Here is a 21,140-nt window from a genome sequence, read left to right as displayed (position 1 = left end):
AAAGGATGATGACAACACACCTTTATTTCCAAGGGTGGAGTCCATAGATATGAATAGAACATGTGGATTTTTATCTTCATTTCCACCTCTCACTCTGCCCTACTGAGTGTTCGATTTTATGATTAAGCAAATTAGATTTGATCCCACCATAGACGTTAGACTGCAGCAGTAGTATTTAAAACTATATTATAGGAAACTCTCTCCACCTATTACTTCCTGAGAACTAAATAAAACCACTCTTTTTTTGGCCCCTTAACCTGCTGAAGCTCAACCCCTCACTCAAATAAACTGCACATGTTCTGAGCTCTAGAGCAAGACTTACATGTTTGTGTGATCTGAATTGTCAATTCATATGAATAAAATAAATCTGTAAGAGATGGAAGTTGCATCCAAAATCAGCATTCATGATTCATAATCTGACCTCAGTCTTGAATGGCCTGCAGAGGGATGCTATAATCGTCTCCTCCAAAGTTCACTGTGCTGTTGGTTATTGATCAGTGACATGCAGCATGTCTGCACAGCTGACGTGCGAACAATGTGTTGATTTCATTTATTTGATTGGGTCACAACCAAAAAAAAAAAAAAATCATTATAGGCTTTTCTTTACTTCTGATCTTAGATTCAAATAGATAAATTATCATATCAGTAAAAAAAACAAACAAAGGGTTTGTATTAATGTTCGTTTATTGGGCTTTATTGTTTTCATTCTTTCCATAACATGTGGAGTATTCTAGTCTGTCCTTGGTACAAAAGGACCTCGACCACTGTAAACCACATCTGATAGTGCCATGAACAACTGGGTTATAAGGACATTGAATACAGATATTTTCTTCTCCAAACAACCTTATGCTGCTTTACTGGAACTGGATTTAAACATAAAAGTTAGTCCTCCTCTCAGTGACTTTTACTACAGTGAATACAGACCTCCACCCACACGGACAACACAAAGCTACATTGTGTCTTCCGGCAGAGCTTTTGATGTTAGCCTGACAAAAGCACCAACTCCAAAAGCCCCTTTCACTGGATTTTTTTAATGCCCATGTGTCCTTTGAAGCTGTGAAAAGATAACTTTCTGGGTGTGCCCTGTGTTTCAGTTTGAAGCAGGCATTTGTTTAGAATGTTCCAGAATCTTTTCAAGCGGCAAGAGCTCATAGGAACACTAAAAGCCTCAGGCTCTTCATTTGTTAAGAAACCCACATCCACTGTAATGATCTGATGCTGGGTAGATTATCCGGCACACCTATATATATATTTAATGTGATGACGTAATTTGTTTGATTTGTTGATTGCACGTATGCATTGGGGCATAAAGCAGTAAAAAAATAGATGTATCCCGGACATTTTTGTTTTTTGTCCTCCCATTTATCAACAACAAACTGGAGGCTACCTGCCTACCTGAGGCTTCCCTGAGGTTACCGGGTGCCTTCATACATTTCTCACAGTCTTTGCAATTTATTTAGCTGTACCTGCCGTTCACAAGGTTTAATGTAACTTAATACATTTCCTCTTCCTCGACAGGCCCTTGCAGACACATGAAATAATTTATATTGATTTAAACTTTAACAAGCCATCACTAGACGTAGCATATGATGTATTCAAAATATAACTTATTGCTGACAAGTAAAATCCATCAAGTGAAGCCAGAAGGTAAATTGTATTTAAATGCATGTTAGTGTGGTTCCTGATGTAGTTTACTATCATGCCTGTGGGCTACGACTCCTGACATTGGCTAATTGGCTATCGAGAGAGGCTCTGAGATTAACAGTGCCATGAGTTTCCCAACACTGCATGCTTCCCATGGTCAGATGTGGATGGTAATGTTGCACATGAGAAAGAACACGTTTCAAGGTAAATGTTGGAAAATCCGACATTTCTCAATGTTACAAGATAAAGTAACATCTGGACACATTGTCAGCCCCCCCCCCCCACACACACACACACACACACTGAAGTAGACCACTCAGTGTTCTTTTTGCATGCTTACTGAATAGCCTACAGCAGTGGTGTCCAAAGTTTTTTTCTTGCGGGCCAAAATTGTCGCGTTAGAATCGCTCACGGGCCACAGGGGTTTTTTTTTGTTTTTTTTTAAATATTGGAAGGAACTTTTTGTTTTTTGACCTCTTCAAAAAATAATGTAAATACACAATAACTAATTGTAGTGGGAAACTGTTGTTTTCTAATTTTTTTGAAAGAACAGTCAGGCTTTTCTAGGTCTCCCTCGCTAACATGAAAAAGAAAAAAAGAACGAATTATGCCATCTGATGAGGCCTGGGGCCAAAATCTTCTGATTCTTCGATTTGAAGTCAAGAGCCACAAAAAAATCCACTCAAGGGCCACAAATGGCCCCCGGGCCGCACTTTGGACACCCCTGGCCTACAGGATGAAGCTTGAAAGTTGCACAGCCAACCTATTGACGAGCATGTCTTTGTAAAAACTCACGCACACACAAACACACACACACACACACACAGGGAAAAGGCCTTGTCCTCAACACACCCCTACTTCCCTCTCTCACACTTTAATACACACACACACACACACACACACACACTTTTAATTTGTCTCAAATATTGGTCTGCCCCCTCGACTCTTGCTGTGCTTTCATGTGAGACGGGTCCCTCCAACATTTTCCACCGCAGGATTAGCTGTGTAGCGCGACATGCTTGATGTGCCTCAGTGCTCCTAAAGGTCTGACCCCCAAATGAATGTGTGAAGAGGTGGCCTGCTGGACACTCCTTAAAAGGCTATTAGCTTCTTACTGCCTGCTATAAAAAGTTGTAGGCGAAAAAAAAAAGGATATGTCTGAAAATAATGAAACACACTTGTTGGCATAATAATATTAAGGAGAACATGTTGCCTGATGAACCATGTTCTATGATAGCTCGATGGCTGTTGATGGAGATTATCTTTTCATTTAGCTTCCTGCCTGCAGGAGCTCACAGTCATATTCATACTGAGTACCCTCTCTGGAGAAAGGGCTTTGATTCAGGCTAGAGTTTCATTTGTGTTAGCAGGTCTCTGCATGTGTGAGTACGTTTGCCCACAATGTGTTTGTGCCAATATGTATGCTGATCCCTCCAATCACTTGGAAGGCTGTGTGTCCAGGGTGTATCACATAGCAGAGCCAAGCCTGGTTACCATGCCTACACATTTTACTTAGAGACACTGCGTTTATCTCAGTGAATTCATTTTCAAGCTCATGTTTGTCTCTGTATTCTCTGTCAGCTGTGTACACACTCTAAATGGCTGTAGCGCTGAGGACTTTTCCATTGCTAAAAGTGACCTGGGGGGAATAGGTTATTGATTCTTGGGGGAAACATGATTAAACTGACGCCTAAGTGGACACTTCATCAGAACTTGTCAACAGAGAGGCAGATAAAAGCAGAGGAACTACTTTGCTCTTGCTCAGGTCCATTATTTTCATTATTGTAATGAGTGAATAACGGTGCATGTGATTAGGCTGAACAAGGGGTTTTTTATCCTGCTGCTTATACGATGATCACTTTCCATTTGGAAAAACAAACAAACAGAAATGTAAGATTTGGTCTGTGGTCTTTTTTTTGTGGCTTGTCTTTTTTTTTTTTTTTTACTTCAATACCTGTCTCAGCACCTTCATTGACCTGTGCAAAAAAAGAAATAACTTAAATCATGATGATTTTTCAGAAGGAGCGGGACTGAGCGTTTGCATTATGGCGGCTGATTGTGAAAGTGGTGTGCTTACTCCCAGTCATTTGCAGGCAGGGACAGGACAGACGTTGTTGTGCACATTGTGTTCAGTAGGTGTGCTAATCAGGAGTAGAGATCCCCTGAACACTGCCATGATCACTGAGCGCGCCATCTGTGTAGCTCTGATGACCGGCACTTTTGGCTGAGAGTGCTGGATGACTGTCTGGTACAGTCTCTCTCTCCTGTTCTCTCCATGTCCTGCAGTCTGTCTTTACACTGCTGAGTGTTCTGTTTTATTTGTCCTAGAAGACCTGAGACTTTAAACCCTAACTTGCTGACCTGTTTGAAGCTATACATCAAGACAGTGTTAATTACAGGACTTGAGATTAACCACAGAACGTGTGCAGCCCTCCTTTGCTGTTAATCTGTTGTTTGATCTGTTTCTCTGTCATATGCAGCACTGAATAAATCAGCTGTCAGCGCAGATCTGGAAATAATTGAAGAGGCTGTTAAAGTGCCGCAGATAATGGAGAAATGCACATGTGGGCTGGAAATCTGTCTGTTTTTCATTTGCAGTCACAGATCATAAACAGGACCAGTCACAGCTCTGGCGGTATCACACAGGTTTTTTCGCTAAGTTCAAATAGAGTTTGTGATGAAAACACAAACTGCGTCTGTGAAAGAAATATATTCACATGGTGAAAGGATGCTTCAGGAAAAGCTGTCCACAAATGCATCAGCTCAGGACAACTTTTCATCAACGCCTAAGTGATCAGTATGACGATAGAGGCACCTGTTACCATGGTAACTTATAAGAAAAACATACAGAGGTATGCAGAGGTTTTTATATTGATTCAGAGCTCAGAAAACAGAGAAAATGGTATCAGCCAAAGGCAGGTTGACTGCGACTATCAGCAAGTGCCAGGTTAGAGGCTTATTGACCGTTTTTGACAGACTGAGTAACAGACTTTTTTTTGTGTGAAATAGGCCATGTGCCCAAAGTTCAATTAAATACCCCACACTGTGTGGAGCCAGCACATTTGCCAAAAGATGGAAGACGTGTAAATCAGTCATTGTGTCTGCTCATCAATCTGTTTGTCCTTCAGGGATATTTATGGCTCAGCCTTAACTCATTTATTGAATTCTATTTTTCAGTATTTACATTTTTTTTTTTTATCTCGACAGGTTAAAGAAGATTTATGAGTATCGAGTTGGCACCTGCTTTCAAAACATATTGGAAGGTTTTTCTGTGCGGGATTGAAGTGAGTAACACCCCCTGCATTTTTTTTCTCTGCTCTAAATGCTCACAGTGTGGTGGCACTGATGGTGGGAGGGTTACATGGCTTTAGTTTTCAATGGGCCTGGCATTGTTTGTGCAAAAGGGAGGGGCAGTAGGTCATTATTTTTCTTTCGTTTACATGATACGATCATGGACCTACATCTTGCAAAGGTCCGATAACATTAAATGATTCTGCATAAGGAAGATAAGAGGTTTGTCATTCATGCAATACATGAACAAATTACATTTCTCAATGAGTTTCAACGAAGTGAGTTTGCTCCAAACATCAGACTGGGAAATGACTGTGACAAATGACACATCTGGTTCCTGTGAATCTAACTGACAGCAGGAAATAAGCAAGTTTATGCAAGTTTCTGAGAGTTGATTGAGTTGCAGGATCTGCTCGCTCTTTCTCTCTGTGATCCTTTGTCACATTGAAACAATTGGTTTAAAGTGTGAATGCATGTTTGCCTTTTGCCTCTGTAAGTCATGTCTAAATCAGTGATTCAACTCAACTGGAAGTGTGAATGAGTCAGAGTGGCTCGGATAAAGGGGAAGAGGCTTTCCCGGGGCAGTGCCCAGGACAATGTCAGGTTTGTCTGGCCTCAGTGCACGAACACTAAGCTCTTCGGAACTGGCAGCCCGCCCCGGTACCTACCCATCTCTCCGGACTTCCAGAGCTGTCCAGCCCCGGAGCACTAAGCATTTGTGCAAAGTTCATAAGGCTTCCCTCTGTTTGTGTGGCCATAATGGCAGCTCCATCCTGTTGTAGCTCAAAGAGTGCTTATGGGCTCTAAGGGCCTTGCACTGGCACTGCAGAGGCGTTTGAGTGTTCTCAGTTACTGACTTTGGCTGACTGCTCTCATCATGAAAAGATCAGTGTGCCCCCTCCCAACCCTTTTTTGAAGTCTAAGACACTCAGCCGACAGCATCTGCTTTTCCTTCATCTTCTTCTCTAGTTGTAAAGCCAATCTGTGTACTTCATCATAAAAGCTGCACTTCATGGGAAAAGTTTAAGCTCTTTTAAAATATGATTTGTTGTTATCAGTTTAATTACATTTTTCGGGGTAAAATAAACCGCTGGAAGCTATTTCATGACCAAATTTAGCTGTTAAGTACAAAAGGTACAAAACCTTCCCTCCTCTATTTCCCAGCTGTCAGCTGTTGTGAGGCCCGAGTGATAACAACGTCATTTGTGCAAGTTCCCTCTAAACAACCATGCTTTAGGTTGGTCGTTGGCTGCTGTTACCATCCCCTCAGCATAATTCAAGCATGACCCTCCTCCCCCCTTTCATTTTCTGCCTTTTTCCTTTTTAAAACCCACGTCTCAACCTAGGGTCCACACCATACATCATCCAGACTGGGGTTGCTTCCTCCCTTCCCCCTCGCGTTGCGTGGGGGGGGGGGACTGCAGGATTTTTTTATTTATTTTTTTACGTTGGGCTGATGCAAGGCTCTTATAGATAGCCTCAGCAGTCTCTGTGCTCTGAGCTGTATCCGGACGTGTCAACTAGCTTTCACCCAACTCCATCCTTGCAGTGTTTAAGAAAAGGCCTTGAGTGTTAACTCTCAGGTTTCCCCATAAGTACAAATTCATACTAAAGAATGAGCAGGAATGAGTCTTTTTTTTTTTTTTTTTAAATAAAATACACTGATATTTTTTTGGGGGACATGGAACATGTTTGAAAGCGAGGTCAATGAAAGACTTGTTCTGGCAGTAGGGAGACTACAGAAGAAGAGGGGAAAATATTAACAGACTTTCACTCGGCAGGTGATCTGTGCTCCCGCCTGGTTTACTTTTCATACATTTTACTCCAATTGATCATTGCAAATGAACACTCTTCATTGAGCCTTCAGCATTCCTCCACTCTCCTTTGTACACAGCCGGTGAATAGCCTCTAGATCGGGCTTTGTTGGAATGATTGTCAGTGGCTTAATGAGCGTCTTTGCCAAGCTAGAGGCTTTGGCAACATATGTGACTACAGTGCCTCTGTTCCTCGCCGTCTCCAGCCTGTACGACACAACACAGAACGTGCACGGATCTGTCCACTTTTCTGCTGATCCGACCAAACTCGTGCTTTCATTTTTCTTGTGGATTTTATTACCTAGAATGGAATAGTTCCTTCTCTCATGGGCACCAGAGCTGAGAATGACGAACATTATTGTAAGTACGCTTCAGTATCAAGGGATGTTTATATAGAGCTGCTGCAGCAGATTTGGGTATAGTGTCGAGTCGAGTGGTCTCTCAGTAAGGAGGACACATCAAATCAGTGGCTGCAGATTCACAGACTCACACAACTCAAGATTGTTCTCTTGTATTTAAAAAAGTATATATAATTAACCAAAGAAGGAGCCTTTTAGGATCAAATTTAAATATTTTATTTTTTATTTTACCCAAATAAAAATTAGATCATGTCAAATGTGTATGACCACAACAACGAGTATACATGTTTGTATTATTAGTATGAATATTCATAGTATTGGTTTTGAGCAACCAAATAAAGGTTAGTCACAATTCAAATGCTTGCTGCTTATGATGCCCTTACTGTCTGGTGGGAATGAGAAACAGCTTGCACTCTAGAATATTTACGATGTGTTGTTGGAGATTTATGATAATTAAAAAGTAAAATTGACATGCTAAAGCTAATTTTCATCAAACTGGAATCCAGCTGTAATAACTGTGACTGATAAGTGCATCACTAAGGCTCTTTTCCAAAGAATCAAACAAGCAAAGTATCACAGCATTTGTTTTCACTGATAATTCAGTTTTCTCACCGCCCCCAGCGTTACACTAAAAAGATTAAAAATGTCCTTATATATCCCACAGTTACAGATACAGACCACAGACACACCCTTCAGATTATAAGTGGCTGTGGTCATGGATAACATAATCTGGTCTGATAGGGAAATCCTCCTTATTTTACCTCATGTTACTGTTGACAGGATTTTAGATGAGTGGGTTTGTGCCTGAGGTTTTTTTTTTTTTTGTACCAGCATCGTGTGCAGCTTGGTAAATCAAAAACAAGTTGGCAGTTTTGGGTGACTACAGCCTATGTTTTTGTTTCCATGGTTACGAAAAACATATTTTTAAATAGTAACTAATTTTGTGTGTTTTAAACTGGTGTTAAAACTTTTTATGAATTGAATATTTTTACTGAGTTACCCATCAAGCTGAATTCTCTGCTCCAATTTAAATGTTCTAAGTAAATTATTAAGAAAATTGCAAAGTATCACCAAGCCTATCATGAAGTGACCCATGTACATGCATATCTCATTTTGAGATCCTTGCCAATACACAGCCGCACTGTGGACATCTTTTAAATAGTAACTTTTATTTTCCATGTATTGTTTAAAATATGATGGTTATATTTCAGAGTTTTTTATGAAATATAGAAAATCTAAAATGAATCTCAATATGTTGTTGGTGTAGGTAAAATCTTTGTCAAAGACACAATATAATGTGGACATCAGTTATCTGGTTGTTAAAAATGTGATTTGTTTTTTGTTTGAGGGGACACACTCACCAAGGGTGTCCCATTCTTTCTCAACTGATTCACAACTGATTTGAACTGTTGTTTTGTCATTTTAATCTAATTTTTAAAATATGAGAAAAATAAAAATTAATAAGCACCGGCTGACACTTTACTCTAAAAGTAGCTCCTTAGAAATAATCTGAGGACTGAGCATCACATCTCACAAGATTGACATTTTGAGCATTGAGTCAAAAGTCGATTCAATTATTTGCTTTATTGTGCAATAATTTACAAATATATCATGTTCTATGGCTATTACCATTCCATTTGTTTCAACATAACCTCAGATTGACCCTGAGTGATGGAGAGGAACAGGAACTAGACTGTATATCCAACAGCTGTGTCAAACAACTTACACAGAGTAACATTGTCCAGCTGCTGGGCTCGAGCACTGGACACGAAATACTAATTCTGATTTGCAGTCAGTAGAGAACCTCTCATTTCACAATCTTAAATTATAATTTAGGTTGCTTTTATATTGGACACCGGAGTAATTAAAAGAATAGATAAAAAAAAATAAGGGTGAAAAACCTTTTTAGCTAGCACTCTGTGTCTTCTGTGCTGACATCAGAAATTCCTGGTACATGGCAGAAATAAATTGCTTCTGGGTCTGATGGAGGTGAGGATTTGGGATATAAGAGCCATCGATCATGTCTAGCTGTGGCACACTTTCGTCTGGGGGAAATTGCCAGCATCAGTCAAACAAAGTGAACCAATGTGGAGAGGAGTAGATCTGACAAAATATTATTCCAGTCCCTGCTGTCCAACTTGTGAATTCATCTCTCTGCCAGCTACTCGGCCGGGATCACACACTAATGTGATTATTGTCCTGGTGAGGGCTACTCCTGTGGGACTTCAAAGAGAACAGATCAGAGGGAATATGAAAAAAGCTGTAAGCTGTGATGCCGACAGGTGCAGTGCACTTTTGGAAACCTTTCCTTTTGCTTTACACATAAATATAGGAAGGTTCAAAGTAAGGACTGACAGCTGCTGTTAGCTAGTTTTTAGCATACATAACACACACTCTGCATTATTTATTGTCATGTCATGAAGGACTCTTGTAACATTTAATTCAGACACATGCACTGTTCTGAGCAGATAAAACCCTCCAGTGTTTTCATTTCATTTTCATTTCATTTATTTATTTATTTATTTATTTGAATTAGGACAATGCATATTCATCAACATGTCAGCATAAAGCAGCAATGTAAAAATGGCGGAGCACAAGAGCTAATTTTCATCCGTAGTCCTAAGGCAGGTATAGCGAACGTTCAACAAGACAGATACAAAAGAGTACATAATTCACAAGACATCACACATTACAAGTAGACCATACAAGTTACATATAAGTTAATATGAATTAATCTTTATTGTCATTGTAACAGGTACAGGTACAAGTACAACGAGATTACGTAGGTCAAGACCGATCCGCCGCGACTATGTGGGCCGACACTGGTTTCCGTCTTCATAGGTTAATATGAAGACTGAAAACACGTTTTCTAATGACACTACCTGTTCCAAGTCGGAGCAGTGACGTGATGATCACCCTATAGCTCTGAATATTAGTGGATGGCCTGCAGGGTCACTGCAGGTTATGTGTGCTGCGTACTGCTTCTCCCATGTGAGCAGAGGTTCTGCGGGGTCACGAAGGTCGTCTTTTATTAGTTCATAGCACACAGTTCATCAGCTCAGGCGCTATATCTCTCTCTGACTGAGCCTCATTCCTTCACACCTGAGAGCCTCTCCTTATTCCTCCCCCCCTCAGCCCCCTCCACTTGTCTCTTGTCTCTCCTCTGGCCAACTCCAGTCCCCTCATCCTGCTAAAGCTGCAGACCCCTGAAATATTGATGGTGTTATAATTAAACTGTCATGCTTTTTGAACGGCTGTAAAGTCAAGCCAAATCTCAATTAGACAAGCAAATTATCTTTTATTGCACCCTCTTTCTAATCTCATTAAGCATCATGTTTCCTTTTATCTCACGCTATCAATATTTCAATACTAAATTAATTAGGTGTAGTGGAATACAGTTCTACAGAAAACATTGCCAAAGCTTAAAAAAAGTCTAGATCAAAATTTTGAGGGGAATGTTTTACAATTGGTTTATTTTGCCATCTACTTCCGTAAATGAGCAGTTTGTGGAGAAAAAAAAGAACAAAGACTAAATGAAAAAAACTGGACTCATTACACACATCAGAAGCAAAGCGAGTGAATTGCAGCTTAGTGTTAATCAGCTCGGCCGCTGGTTTAATTGCTCTTGAATGATCAAATGGGACTCAGTGTAGTAGGCATTATCAGAGCTGTGAGAGGGGAGTGTGGATCTGCTGTCTTCACATCTCAGGTCTTTAGCATAGAGAATATTTTAATCCAGCCTGACAAGACGAGGATCTGCTTAATCCTATTACAGGCTTGCACATTAAACTACAGTAGGCCCACACTTCTCCGCCTGTTTTCTTTGAGTGAGAAGGGAGCAGATGGTGCCAGCTCAAGAACCCTAACTGCCTTCAACTGAAATGGGAGTGCTTTGACCCCTCCTCTTTACTAAACAACACATGAAGAAGTGTGGAAAATGCTCCAGGAAGCAACTCTTTATTTTTGTCTTTTCAACAGGTAAACTCATTGATTCATTCATTTACTTTAAAAACAAACAAACAAACAAACAAACAAAAAATAATGCAGTCTTTGATTAGAAATCAGTCTCTCTGAAACTCCTCAGGGGGGATACACAGGTTGTCTGCTAAGATGGCTTCTAGCCAAGCTAGCACTGCTGTCCTCATAGTCCTCATACTATGTTGCCCATTTGTTGCCCCTTTCCTTCTCTTTTCAGGATTATGCCCTGAGCTCTGCTTTCTTTTTAAAAAGGCCAGGACAGTTTTTTCAACAGCAGTTAAAACAATGCTATTCATTCGGTGCTCATTGAAGTGTTTTCTTCATGTGCAAACAAAAAACAACAACCGGCTGTGTTGCTATTTTTGCAGTCCTCATTGTGTATTTCTTTCACCATGTTGATTCCTGAATCCTGAAGGAAGTCTCAAGCACTGTTCTGACTGATAGAAAAAAAAACCTTCAGTGGAAAAGAGCTTGTATGCTTTTAGATCTGCGTGGCTTTAATGCAACCTAAGTTCTGTTCCTATTGTCACACATTTGTTTTGGTTGCACCACCTGTCTCTGGTGTGTGCTAGCTTTGCAGGGTTTAACTTACTGTCAACATCTCTTCCAATTGTAGCAATGAGAAAGGGAACAGTAAGGATACAATGCCTTTGTTTTCAAAGAAGTCTTTTAGGTTTAGATTGGCAATGAGAAAGTCAGAAAGTGCTCTCCATCCATTACAGGAAAGAGTATTGGAGTGCAGAACAAGATTGCCTGCATATAGAACTTCTGTCCCCCTCTGAGCCCTGGTTAAGTAAGGTGAGGGTTCATATTGGCCTTCCCACAGTGAGCAGCTTTTAACCTCCTGCCAGCTACATCAATCTCAGGATGGTGTGATTGCTGCTTAAAGGGGCGGGGATTAAGAACAGCCTGTGGTCCGTAAATCAGGCGAGCTTAAGAGGGCCCCTCTTGTGTTCGCCATATAGGTCCTACGGGCACTAAACCTAGGACTACAATGTAGACAACACTACTTGTGGCAGTAAAGTCCTCAGAGCAGACCTCCCTTAAGCAGATGGCTGAGCGAGATCTCAATGAAAGTTTATCGAGGTAAAACCAAATGAATTAAGTCATGAGGCAAATGATCAGGCACACTTTGAATAACATTTAATCCATCCAATGCAGTGTTAAGGGAAACGATTTTAGGCCAGCACAATTGAACAATGAGAATCCATTGTCATGTGGGAATTGTAACCCCCTCTTCCCTCTCTTAACCTTTCCAGCAAAGTCTTAACAACAAAGCACAAGCCAATCAATACAAAGCCCTTAACTTTTGATTTTAATCTCCATCGAGCAACATAAATCTTCATGTCTGGGAAAGGCTCGAGGCATTTTAATGTCTGACTTATAACTCTCAGGCACAAATCTTCTGTTGAAAAAAAAGTCTGTCGGTCTCTTAGTAATTGAGTGGGATTGATGTATAGCTACCTCAAAGTCTCAAACGATGTTGGCAGTGCTTAAGGTTGGTGGGGCGGGGTCACAAGTTCCTTCAAAAAGGCCAGTTTGAGTAACACAGAGAGTTAATATTTTATATTTAAGAGGCTTGGTTGGAAAGTTCAGAGTGAAGGGTCATCTGAACACAGACAGCCACTGCATACATTTATTTGACTCTTGTTCCTGAGTCAATAATTCAATCACACCAGCCGAACACAAGTTTGACTTCAGTGTATCCTCTTAAATTTGTTAAGCTGGAAGGAAAATGGAAAAAAAGACATAAAAAACCCAGAGTTGGCTTCAAACACTATTCTGAGCAGGAAGCTCTTTCTATAGGCTGAACAGTTTTTAGACTTTAATCGTTGTTGTAAAGGTCATGTCTGGGTTTCTGCTGCCTGGTAATATATGCCTCTCATAGCAACAACTGAACGCTTAAACAACACTAATGCAGTATTTGCAACTACTGGACTTCACCAGGGTGTAATTCCATTTATTTTTAAACAATTACACTAACTCTCTGTGGACCAACAACCTGAGGATTTAACTCTTCTCTAAAATGCTATAATGTTTTGCTGTAATTTTCTCATTGTTATTATGTTGTGCTTTAGCTGTCGCGCTAATTACTCCAGCGTGGCCTGCTGAGCTGGGTTACCGCCAGCACAAGGAAACTAATTAACTGACACCCCAGAGCATTTACAGAACACTGCTGCAGACACTATAGTTCTGTTACATTGCACTTTTCAGTCCTCCTTACCCTGCACTCTGAACCGATCATGTGCTCATTATAGTCCAGACTCTGGTCTGTTGGCTGGAAAATTATCCAGTGCTCTGTTTCCTGCAGCCTGTCAGTGTGTGAGTGCAGACAGCTTACTCTCTCTGACTGTTAACTATGTATGCTGTTTATGCTTAACATCCCTCAGGCAGTATTTCTGGCAATACAAGATAAATCTGTTCCTGCACTATTTTGTTAATCTTTTCAGTCATTGTTATCAGAAACATACAGGCACAGATCAAAACATCATGATTCAATCCGCTGAATATTATCTGTAATTTGATTGGAATTCCTTTTAAATCCTTGCTTGGATTTTGAGCGGACCCTTTCTTGCAGTAATGCTGAACATCTGCTGTGCATCAATAAATCCACAGGCTCCTTCTTTGTTTGTTGTTTTCATGCTTGCTCTTAGAATGCACCCTCTACTACACACTTCCACAGACATCAAACTACAAAACTATTTCAGTCCCTGGGGAAGGAATAGGAAGCTTTAATGAGAATATTTCTTTGTCAAAGCAAAAATTGAACTAGCAGAGAATCCCTGTTGATGCAAATGAATATGTGCGGTGTGCCTGGTTATGCCTGGATGAGTAGAGAGCAGCCGGGCTCCCAGTCACGGGGGATTTGTTGTGTTTGGGGTTTGCCTTTCTGTCTGTCTGTGCGTGGGTGGAATTCATGGGGCCTTCTCCGTCTGTGCTTCCTTCACAGGTACCGCATCTTTGGTGCGCCAGAGAGATGAACTGAGACTGAGGAAGGACCACTCATTTCTTGAGGATTTCCAAGATTCCCTGTGAAACCATGAGGTTGCAGACTAGCCTAGGATTTGTCCCTGTCCTGTGCTTGCTCACCTGTCTTTGTGCCTTCTACAAGACTACAGCCATTGACATTCCACTGGAAGGTGAGTGGAGACTTGTTCTATGAAGGAGGGGTCCACATTTGTTCCAATGACTGCTGGGGTTAACGTGAAGGGACTGCCAAATCACATGGCAGAAGTCTATTTTCTCAAACACTGTGACACACATACTGTGTGGTTTTATGTTATCACATACATTGACTTATCAAAAACAATGGGACAGCAAGTTTCAACCATGTATGTTTTTTTGAAAAATAGAGGAGAAATGTAGAATACGCGTCTGGGCACTTTCAACCTCCAATAATGTATTGAAAAGTGTGCCGATATATATTATGGTCGAATAAGAACTGTTTCATGGTTGAAGTTAAAATTGCACTAGTTTAATCATTTTTACAAGTAACAACACTTATATTAAGATATTTAAACGTCCCTAATGAATGTAAAAAAAAACAATTGAGTAGTCTATTCTTTACACTTAAAATAGGTTGTTTTAAACGATGAATTGTGTGTTATTTACACTGCTGTTTGATGGTTCAAACTAGAATCACACTGAACAGATATAACTTTGATAAAACAACATAAGAGGCTACTTCAGGGTCATTAATGAAGCAAAAAATAACAGTGTTACACAAAACCTTAATGTATAAAGAGTCTTCTTATTGTAGGTAAACAAGGTCCTTGTTTACCTACAAGGACCTTGTACCCAGTTAAACTTGAAGTGCTTCTTTTTCTGACAGATAGGGTTATCTGAATAATTTAGAAGTGAATAAACCTCACAAGAGAGAACTGTTACAATCATCAAGCATTCTCTGAATGGAATAAATTTACAGCTATTATCGTGTTTGTATCTAAAATGTTGTTTCTTTTGTCTTAGATCTGCTTGTATCCCAGTTTCCTTGGAAACTCATATCAAACCTCTAAATTATTCAGAAAAAAAAATCTCTAAAGGGCTTGATGAAAAAAAACAAAAAAAAAAGAACTTCAAAGTGGTTTTGTTAAAAGGCAGAAACATGTTGGTCTCCAGATGTCAGAATATCCTTATAATTCAGCTCTCTGTTTTGCATATCTCGTGTGTGTTTAAAGGGTTTACTTGAACGCTTGTGACATGAAGGAATTATTCCCAAACAGCTGACTTCTATTGTTTTGTTTATTTTCCCTCGCTTCCTTGGATTTTGTAGTTTTAGGTCATGTAAACAGTAAGTTCTCTGTGACACACTGTAGCTGGTATTAGTGACATCCTCAGTTCGTTCCTGTTAATCTCTTGGCTCACTGTTGAGCAAAGCTGCAGCTTTACTACAGCCATATGTGTTGAATCTGAATATCATGTGTCATCACTTACGAAAGCATGGTCATGGCATTTCCCATTTTTCCTTTGCATTTGGTCTCTTCATATTTTTAATACTCAGCCAGTTGTGTATTTTTCCATGTGCAGCACATGTCAAACTCTGTTACCATAAAGTTTAACAAAGTCAAATGAGAGAGTTGTATGCCAAAAACTGATGTCAGTGATAATTTAAATCAAATCATTAAGTGGAATTCTTATCTCTTACTTATCATCATTAAACTTATTCCCAATATGTTTGATAAATAATGTTTTGGGATAGAACTCTCCACACCATCCTAACATTATGGGTCAGTGGTTCTGAATCTGAGCTATCTCTTGTATTTCCCCTTACGGTCAAACAACTGTATTGGGGGTTTAGAATAAAAGGAAATGTTTATTTTATGCCAGACATTTATTTTTCTTATGAAATTCTGGACCCCTTTGCAAATTCAGGCTATTTTAAATTCAAAGAAAAAAAATCAAACAATACTGGAAATAAAATGTGTAATGTGCACAGGTTGGTTCTTTCTCAGCCATGTAAGGGGTTACAGTAGACATTGCCGTGCCCGGTCACTGGCCAAACAGGTTGTGAACCACTGACTCAGCGTCCTGTTGAGCATGAGATACTTTAGAATGATGAGGCATTTTTTTGATTCTCACATTCTCATGCCTGTTTGTTTGTTTCCCAGTTGAGCAGCTGCCCACCATCACAGCCCAGTCACCGAGCTCTCTTATCGCCTTCCCTTTTGACGAGAGCTTCCCCATGATGTGTGAAGCCAAAGGGAATCCCGAGCCAGAGTGAGTACTGAGCCTTGCGTTTCTTCAGATGGAACCATGAGAAGATTGTTAGCAGCCAGACAGACACTAGTAACAAACAACAACAACAACATTCACATCAACATCCTTATGTGGATTTTTGGTTTAAGTGAACATGCTGCACCCATAGCTGAAAGATTTCACATTTTATCACTGGCTTTCTTTATGTAGATTCAAATGGACGAAGAACGGTCAGGAATTCGACCCCTCTCTAGACCCCCGGCTGATGAAAGAGGAGAATTCTGGGACCTTTGTGATACCCAATAATGGAAACCTTACAGAGTACCAGGGAGCCTATCGCTGTTACGCCTCAAACAAACTGGGGACGGCCATATCGAAGGAGATTGAGTTCATTGTGCCCCGTGAGTATCATACATCTGAATGTGTGTGTGTGTGTGTGTGTGTGTGTGTGTGTGTGTGTGGTGCTCTGTTACAATTCTTTCAGACTGATTCAGGACCAGCAGTCCTGTATAATGACTGCACCTCTCCATTGTGAGCTATTCATTGTATTGGATGTGGCAGAAAGTCACTGAGGCTCCGAAGCACCCCCACCCTTACAGCATTTCACCCGTACCTCTGTATTGAAGGAAGCATCGACTGCATCTGGCCTCTCCATTATTTCTTTTGATATATTTTTCATTTTGATCTCAAGCACAATTAGATAAATTCCCAAAGAAAATGCACTGCTAAGGGAGGGGCTTTGACTTTATTTGGCTAGGTTTCAACCACTCAGCTTCAATGACAACCACACATTATCATAGTTGTAATGTGTGTACAGTGCTTGAACTGGAAACAAAAAAATCAATAGAATCTACTGAATGATACAGAGCTCAGTCAATACCAACGTGCCTCCCATTCATTTCAAGAATAATAATAATACTGCCATCTTCTGGAGTCTTGGAGAACTGAAGAATTGTATTCATGTATTATCTGGTATTATATAATCACTGTGTTATCTCCTTCTTCTAGATGTTCCAAAGTTTCCAAAAGAGACGCTGGATCCTGTGGTGGTGGAGGAAGGCCAGCCCTTTACTTTAAAATGTGACCCACCTAAAGGGATTCCTCCCCTGCAGATCTACTGGATGACTATCAGTAAGTGAAACCAATATTTTAGAAGTAGTTTCAAAACACAGATTTAGGATTTCTGTCAATAATGCAGATGTTCTTCCAATGTTTTATTTTATTCATGTAGCAAATGTTTCATTTTTCTCAATTCCTCATCAATAAAATAGAGTTGAGCCTGAACTATCTCGGTTTAGGAACAATGATCACCCATACAGGTTGATATTTAGATGAACTCAGTGTATTTCTGTGTTCAGGTCTTCAGCATATTGAGCAGGATGAGAGAGTGTCAATGGGCTTAAATGGGGACCTTTACTTCTCTCATGCCGTGGAAAAGGACAGCAGAAGAGACTACTGCTGTTTCGCTGCATTCCCAAGAATAAGAACAATCGTTCAGAAGAATGCCATGTCTGTCATTGTGAAGACAAGTAGGTTTCTCTATATTTGTAATATTTTTTGGTGTTCATGTTCACGTTTTTTTTTTTCACTCTTATTTTTATTGTGTTGTGCTTTTAATAATCAAACGTTATTACAAAACAATAAAAATAATATCCTGACAGATATTCAACATATGACTACATTCATGTTCATGTTTACATGTCAAAAGCCACCCAGATGTCATGGTGTCCTTTTAATGTGCATCGCTTGATTTGATGTTGTGATTATGATCTTCCACGTTTTGTCAGTTTGATTTCACGCTATCCTCATGTTCATGCATTTTGTTTTGTCTGATCCACCTCCATTTCAGAAAAAAGTCTCATTAGTCCTGAAACTGGTAAGTTTGAATCCTCCAGAGTGACATACTCTTGTGCTGTGCCTCATCCTTAAACAGCTGTGTGCAAAGAGCCACACCTCTGATTAAGCTGTCTATTTGTCTGCTGTTCCTCCATAGCTAATGCCATCCCTGAGAGGAGACCTTCTCTTATGATGCCCTCTGGTGGTGGTAAATCAGAGGTACAGCTTGTCAAAGGCGAGGACTTGAAGCTGGAGTGCATTGCTGAGGGATTGTGAGTAATACTGCTTATTTCGTGGCTTGAGTTTCTGACACATTTGGGCACGTTTTGCTCAAACAAAACAAAATCCATTACATTTTATTAAAAATGTTTTTTTTCTATGCATATATTATATTTAACTTTTTGTCCCATTTCTTTCAGTCCAACTCCACAGGTTGAGTGGGTGAAGATAGGTTATCAACTCCCCATCAAAGCAAAACTGGAGAATCATGGGAAATTGCTCCTTGTACAACGCGTTGAACTGGAAGACAGCGGGAAGTACATGTGCAAGGCAAAGAACACACATGGGGAAGCTGTTCATTACTTCACAGTGACAGTAGAAGGTAATTTGAGCATGCTTTGAATTTACTGGAGTGTCATTATGTCTTGTAATCATTTTATAGTTGTCATTTGAAACAGACTGATCCGTTACAGTTTCTTTTTCTGTGAAAACCCTTTATGCTTTTAAGCATAGAATATGCAGAAAGCAGAATAAGTCACAGCAGTGTTGAGTCTTAGTTTAAAACAGTTCACAGATTAAAAAAAGGAAACAGTAATGTAAATTAATCTATTGCAGGTGAATGGAATACTCAGATTGTATTTTTTTTTTAGAGACTTCTTCCTGTTTTTTTTACACTGTAGTATTTCTTCAGCTTTTATGGAAACATGTCCCTTTATTTTATTGTTACTGCTATTGAAACAATAAGACACTTACACTGCTGGAGGGGGGTCAATAGCATGGACTCTGTTCCATAGTAGTTCCTAACCTAAGGATAAGACCACTTCAAGGTCACATTTTAAAAAACCTTAAGTTTAACCTTAGGCTCCATCTTTGTTTGTTGTTTTAACCTTTTTTTAAACCTTAAGGTTCATGAAATGCACTCCAACAACTTTTAATATATTATTTGCAAACATTCATCTAAACGTTGTTTCTTGGAGAGCAAAAGACACTGAAGATGACAGTTGTTCATGTTTAATTTTTTTTTTACCAAAACAAATATTTTCAAGCCATGCTAACTGTCATGAAATGTAACCATGTTCAATTAGGATTAGCTTTAAAGTTAAATTAGTTAGTACTGCATATGGTAACCCCTTGCATCTCAAACAAGTATTTAAAGAAGACATCTAATAGTTTAATAGGGTAAATGTCTCTCGTCTACAGTGATTTTGGTGAGACACTAACCAGCGGAGCATTCTGTTGAATCGTGTTTGTAATTACTTTTCTCTTTAGATGTTTATTAAATTGCATAGATAGACCTTTTTCAGTTTGATAATACAATACCTGTGTCTTTCCAGGTCCTCCAGAGTGGGTGTCTGAGCCTGAGAGTCAGCTCCGAATGATTGGCTCAGATGTGCTCATCAAGTGCTTGGCCAGTGGGACTCCTCTGCCAACTGTAATATGGAGGGTGAATGGTGTACCTCTCCAGGGTCAGTTTGAGAACAGCCTTTCATTATGCCTTTCTTTTAAAGCCTAGTCCGGATCATTGAGCTATTTTGAGTAAACAAAAAGTCTTAGTTGTATTGCTTTCCTTCTATAATATGACAAAGTGTTTAAACAGGCATGGAGAGGCAGACACTTTTAGTTCTCGGTGGATTGTGAGGCTGCTGTAAAATGTACCGAGCTCCTGAGCTGTCAACCAACTCTGGTTATCTTTGAGTTGAATTCCATCTTGTGGGACACCAACGGGGTATCTAATAAAGAGGAAACACCACATGTTATGGTTTCACTCAGGATAAATTGTAAAGATGAATACAGCTTGCTTCTACCTTACAGCTGTTTGGTAGAAGCCCAAATGTTAAATGCTCATGTTACATGAGTAGCATGAGAGGGGCTCTTTCTTGTTTTACTTTGTATTGAAACACTTAACTATTATACAACAGCTTGTTCATCGCAGCTGAAGATTACATATAAAGAATCTAAATTCAGCGTTGCACCACAAACAGAACATTTCCAATAAATGTGTCTTTAACACATATATCTCTTCTCTGTTACAGATGTTCCTGCTGCCAACAGAAAGGTGTTAGACGATACCATAGTTTTACATAACGCCAAAGCATCTGACAGTGCAGTCTATCAGTGTGAGGTGTCAAACAGACATGGAACCCTTCTGTCCAATGCAAACATCATGATTATGAGTGAGTAATACAGCCTTTTATATAACACGTTTTTTAGTTTCACTTTGTGTTTTCCATAACAACGCAATCTAAAGGATTGTAATGAAAAAGTATTTGAAGAGCCTGCCCAGTGAGTCATTTAATGACTGCTAACTGATGTGTCAAGCTAGAGAGCTATCAGTGACGTTTGCATATGCCCACAAAGCAAAGGGGAGCACAGGGAAGCAGAGCTCTCTGCAAGCTGTATTCCTTTATTCAGACAAGCACATCTGCCTGTGGAGGAACAAGCCTTGTTCCCTGCTATTTATATGCTAAAAAATTCCTCCTAAATTCCATACTGATTTCAGGGCCATAAGACAAACATGTGCTGCTTTACAAGTGCAGATAAAAATGAAAGGACAGAATGTTGCTTTCCATTGCTTTGCACAAAAGTGGGTAGATTGATCTCAGTGACACAGGAGTTAATAAAGCTGGACAAGCTCTGAATGCTAAGTCCCAACTGGTTGTGTTAACAATTAGGAAAGACAGAGCATTTTAATGAGAAACTTTGGCTAACTCTGATAAGGTACAGGCACACAAATAACTCATGAATCCATTGTTTTCTTCTTTGATTTAATTTTCACACTGACACATTTCTGACAACCTGACAG

General features: G+C 39.8%; 1 protein-coding gene across 8 annotated transcripts in view; it reads left to right on the top strand.

Moving 5' to 3' along the window:
• The window catches only part of chl1b (cell adhesion molecule L1-like b), a 63,951-nt gene that overhangs the window by 21,727 nt on the left and 21,084 nt on the right, over positions 1–21,140 (top strand). For 4 of the 8 annotated variants that reach the window (XM_079342340.1, XM_079342339.1, XM_079342335.1 and 1 more), the window contains exons 2-13: positions 4,852–4,928; positions 14,037–14,226; positions 15,360–15,377; positions 16,195–16,303; positions 16,493–16,683; positions 17,291–17,413; positions 17,641–17,811; positions 18,132–18,158; positions 18,276–18,390; positions 18,538–18,719; positions 19,672–19,803; positions 20,371–20,511. In XM_079342340.1, coding sequence (XP_079198466.1) covers positions 14,127–14,226; positions 15,360–15,377; positions 16,195–16,303; positions 16,493–16,683; positions 17,291–17,413; positions 17,641–17,811; positions 18,132–18,158; positions 18,276–18,390; positions 18,538–18,719; positions 19,672–19,803; positions 20,371–20,511 — 1,309 coding nt within the window. In that variant the 5' untranslated portion in view covers positions 4,852–4,928; positions 14,037–14,126. Of the gene's footprint in view, positions 1–4,851; positions 4,929–6,805; positions 7,110–14,036; positions 14,227–15,359; positions 15,378–16,194; positions 16,304–16,492; positions 16,684–17,290; positions 17,414–17,640; positions 17,812–18,131; positions 18,159–18,275; positions 18,391–18,537; positions 18,720–19,671; positions 19,804–20,370; positions 20,512–21,140 lie in introns of those variants that run through there. The other 4 variants (XM_079342342.1, XM_079342338.1, XM_079342336.1 and 1 more) reach the window with 3 other exon arrangements.

This window comes from Symphodus melops (genome assembly GCF_947650265.1).
Source record: "Symphodus melops genome assembly, chromosome: 4".
Taxonomy (NCBI): domain Eukaryota; kingdom Metazoa; phylum Chordata; class Actinopteri; order Labriformes; family Labridae; genus Symphodus; species Symphodus melops.
Note: the sequence above shows the minus strand (reverse complement) of the source record. Positions and strands in the feature narration are given on the sequence as shown.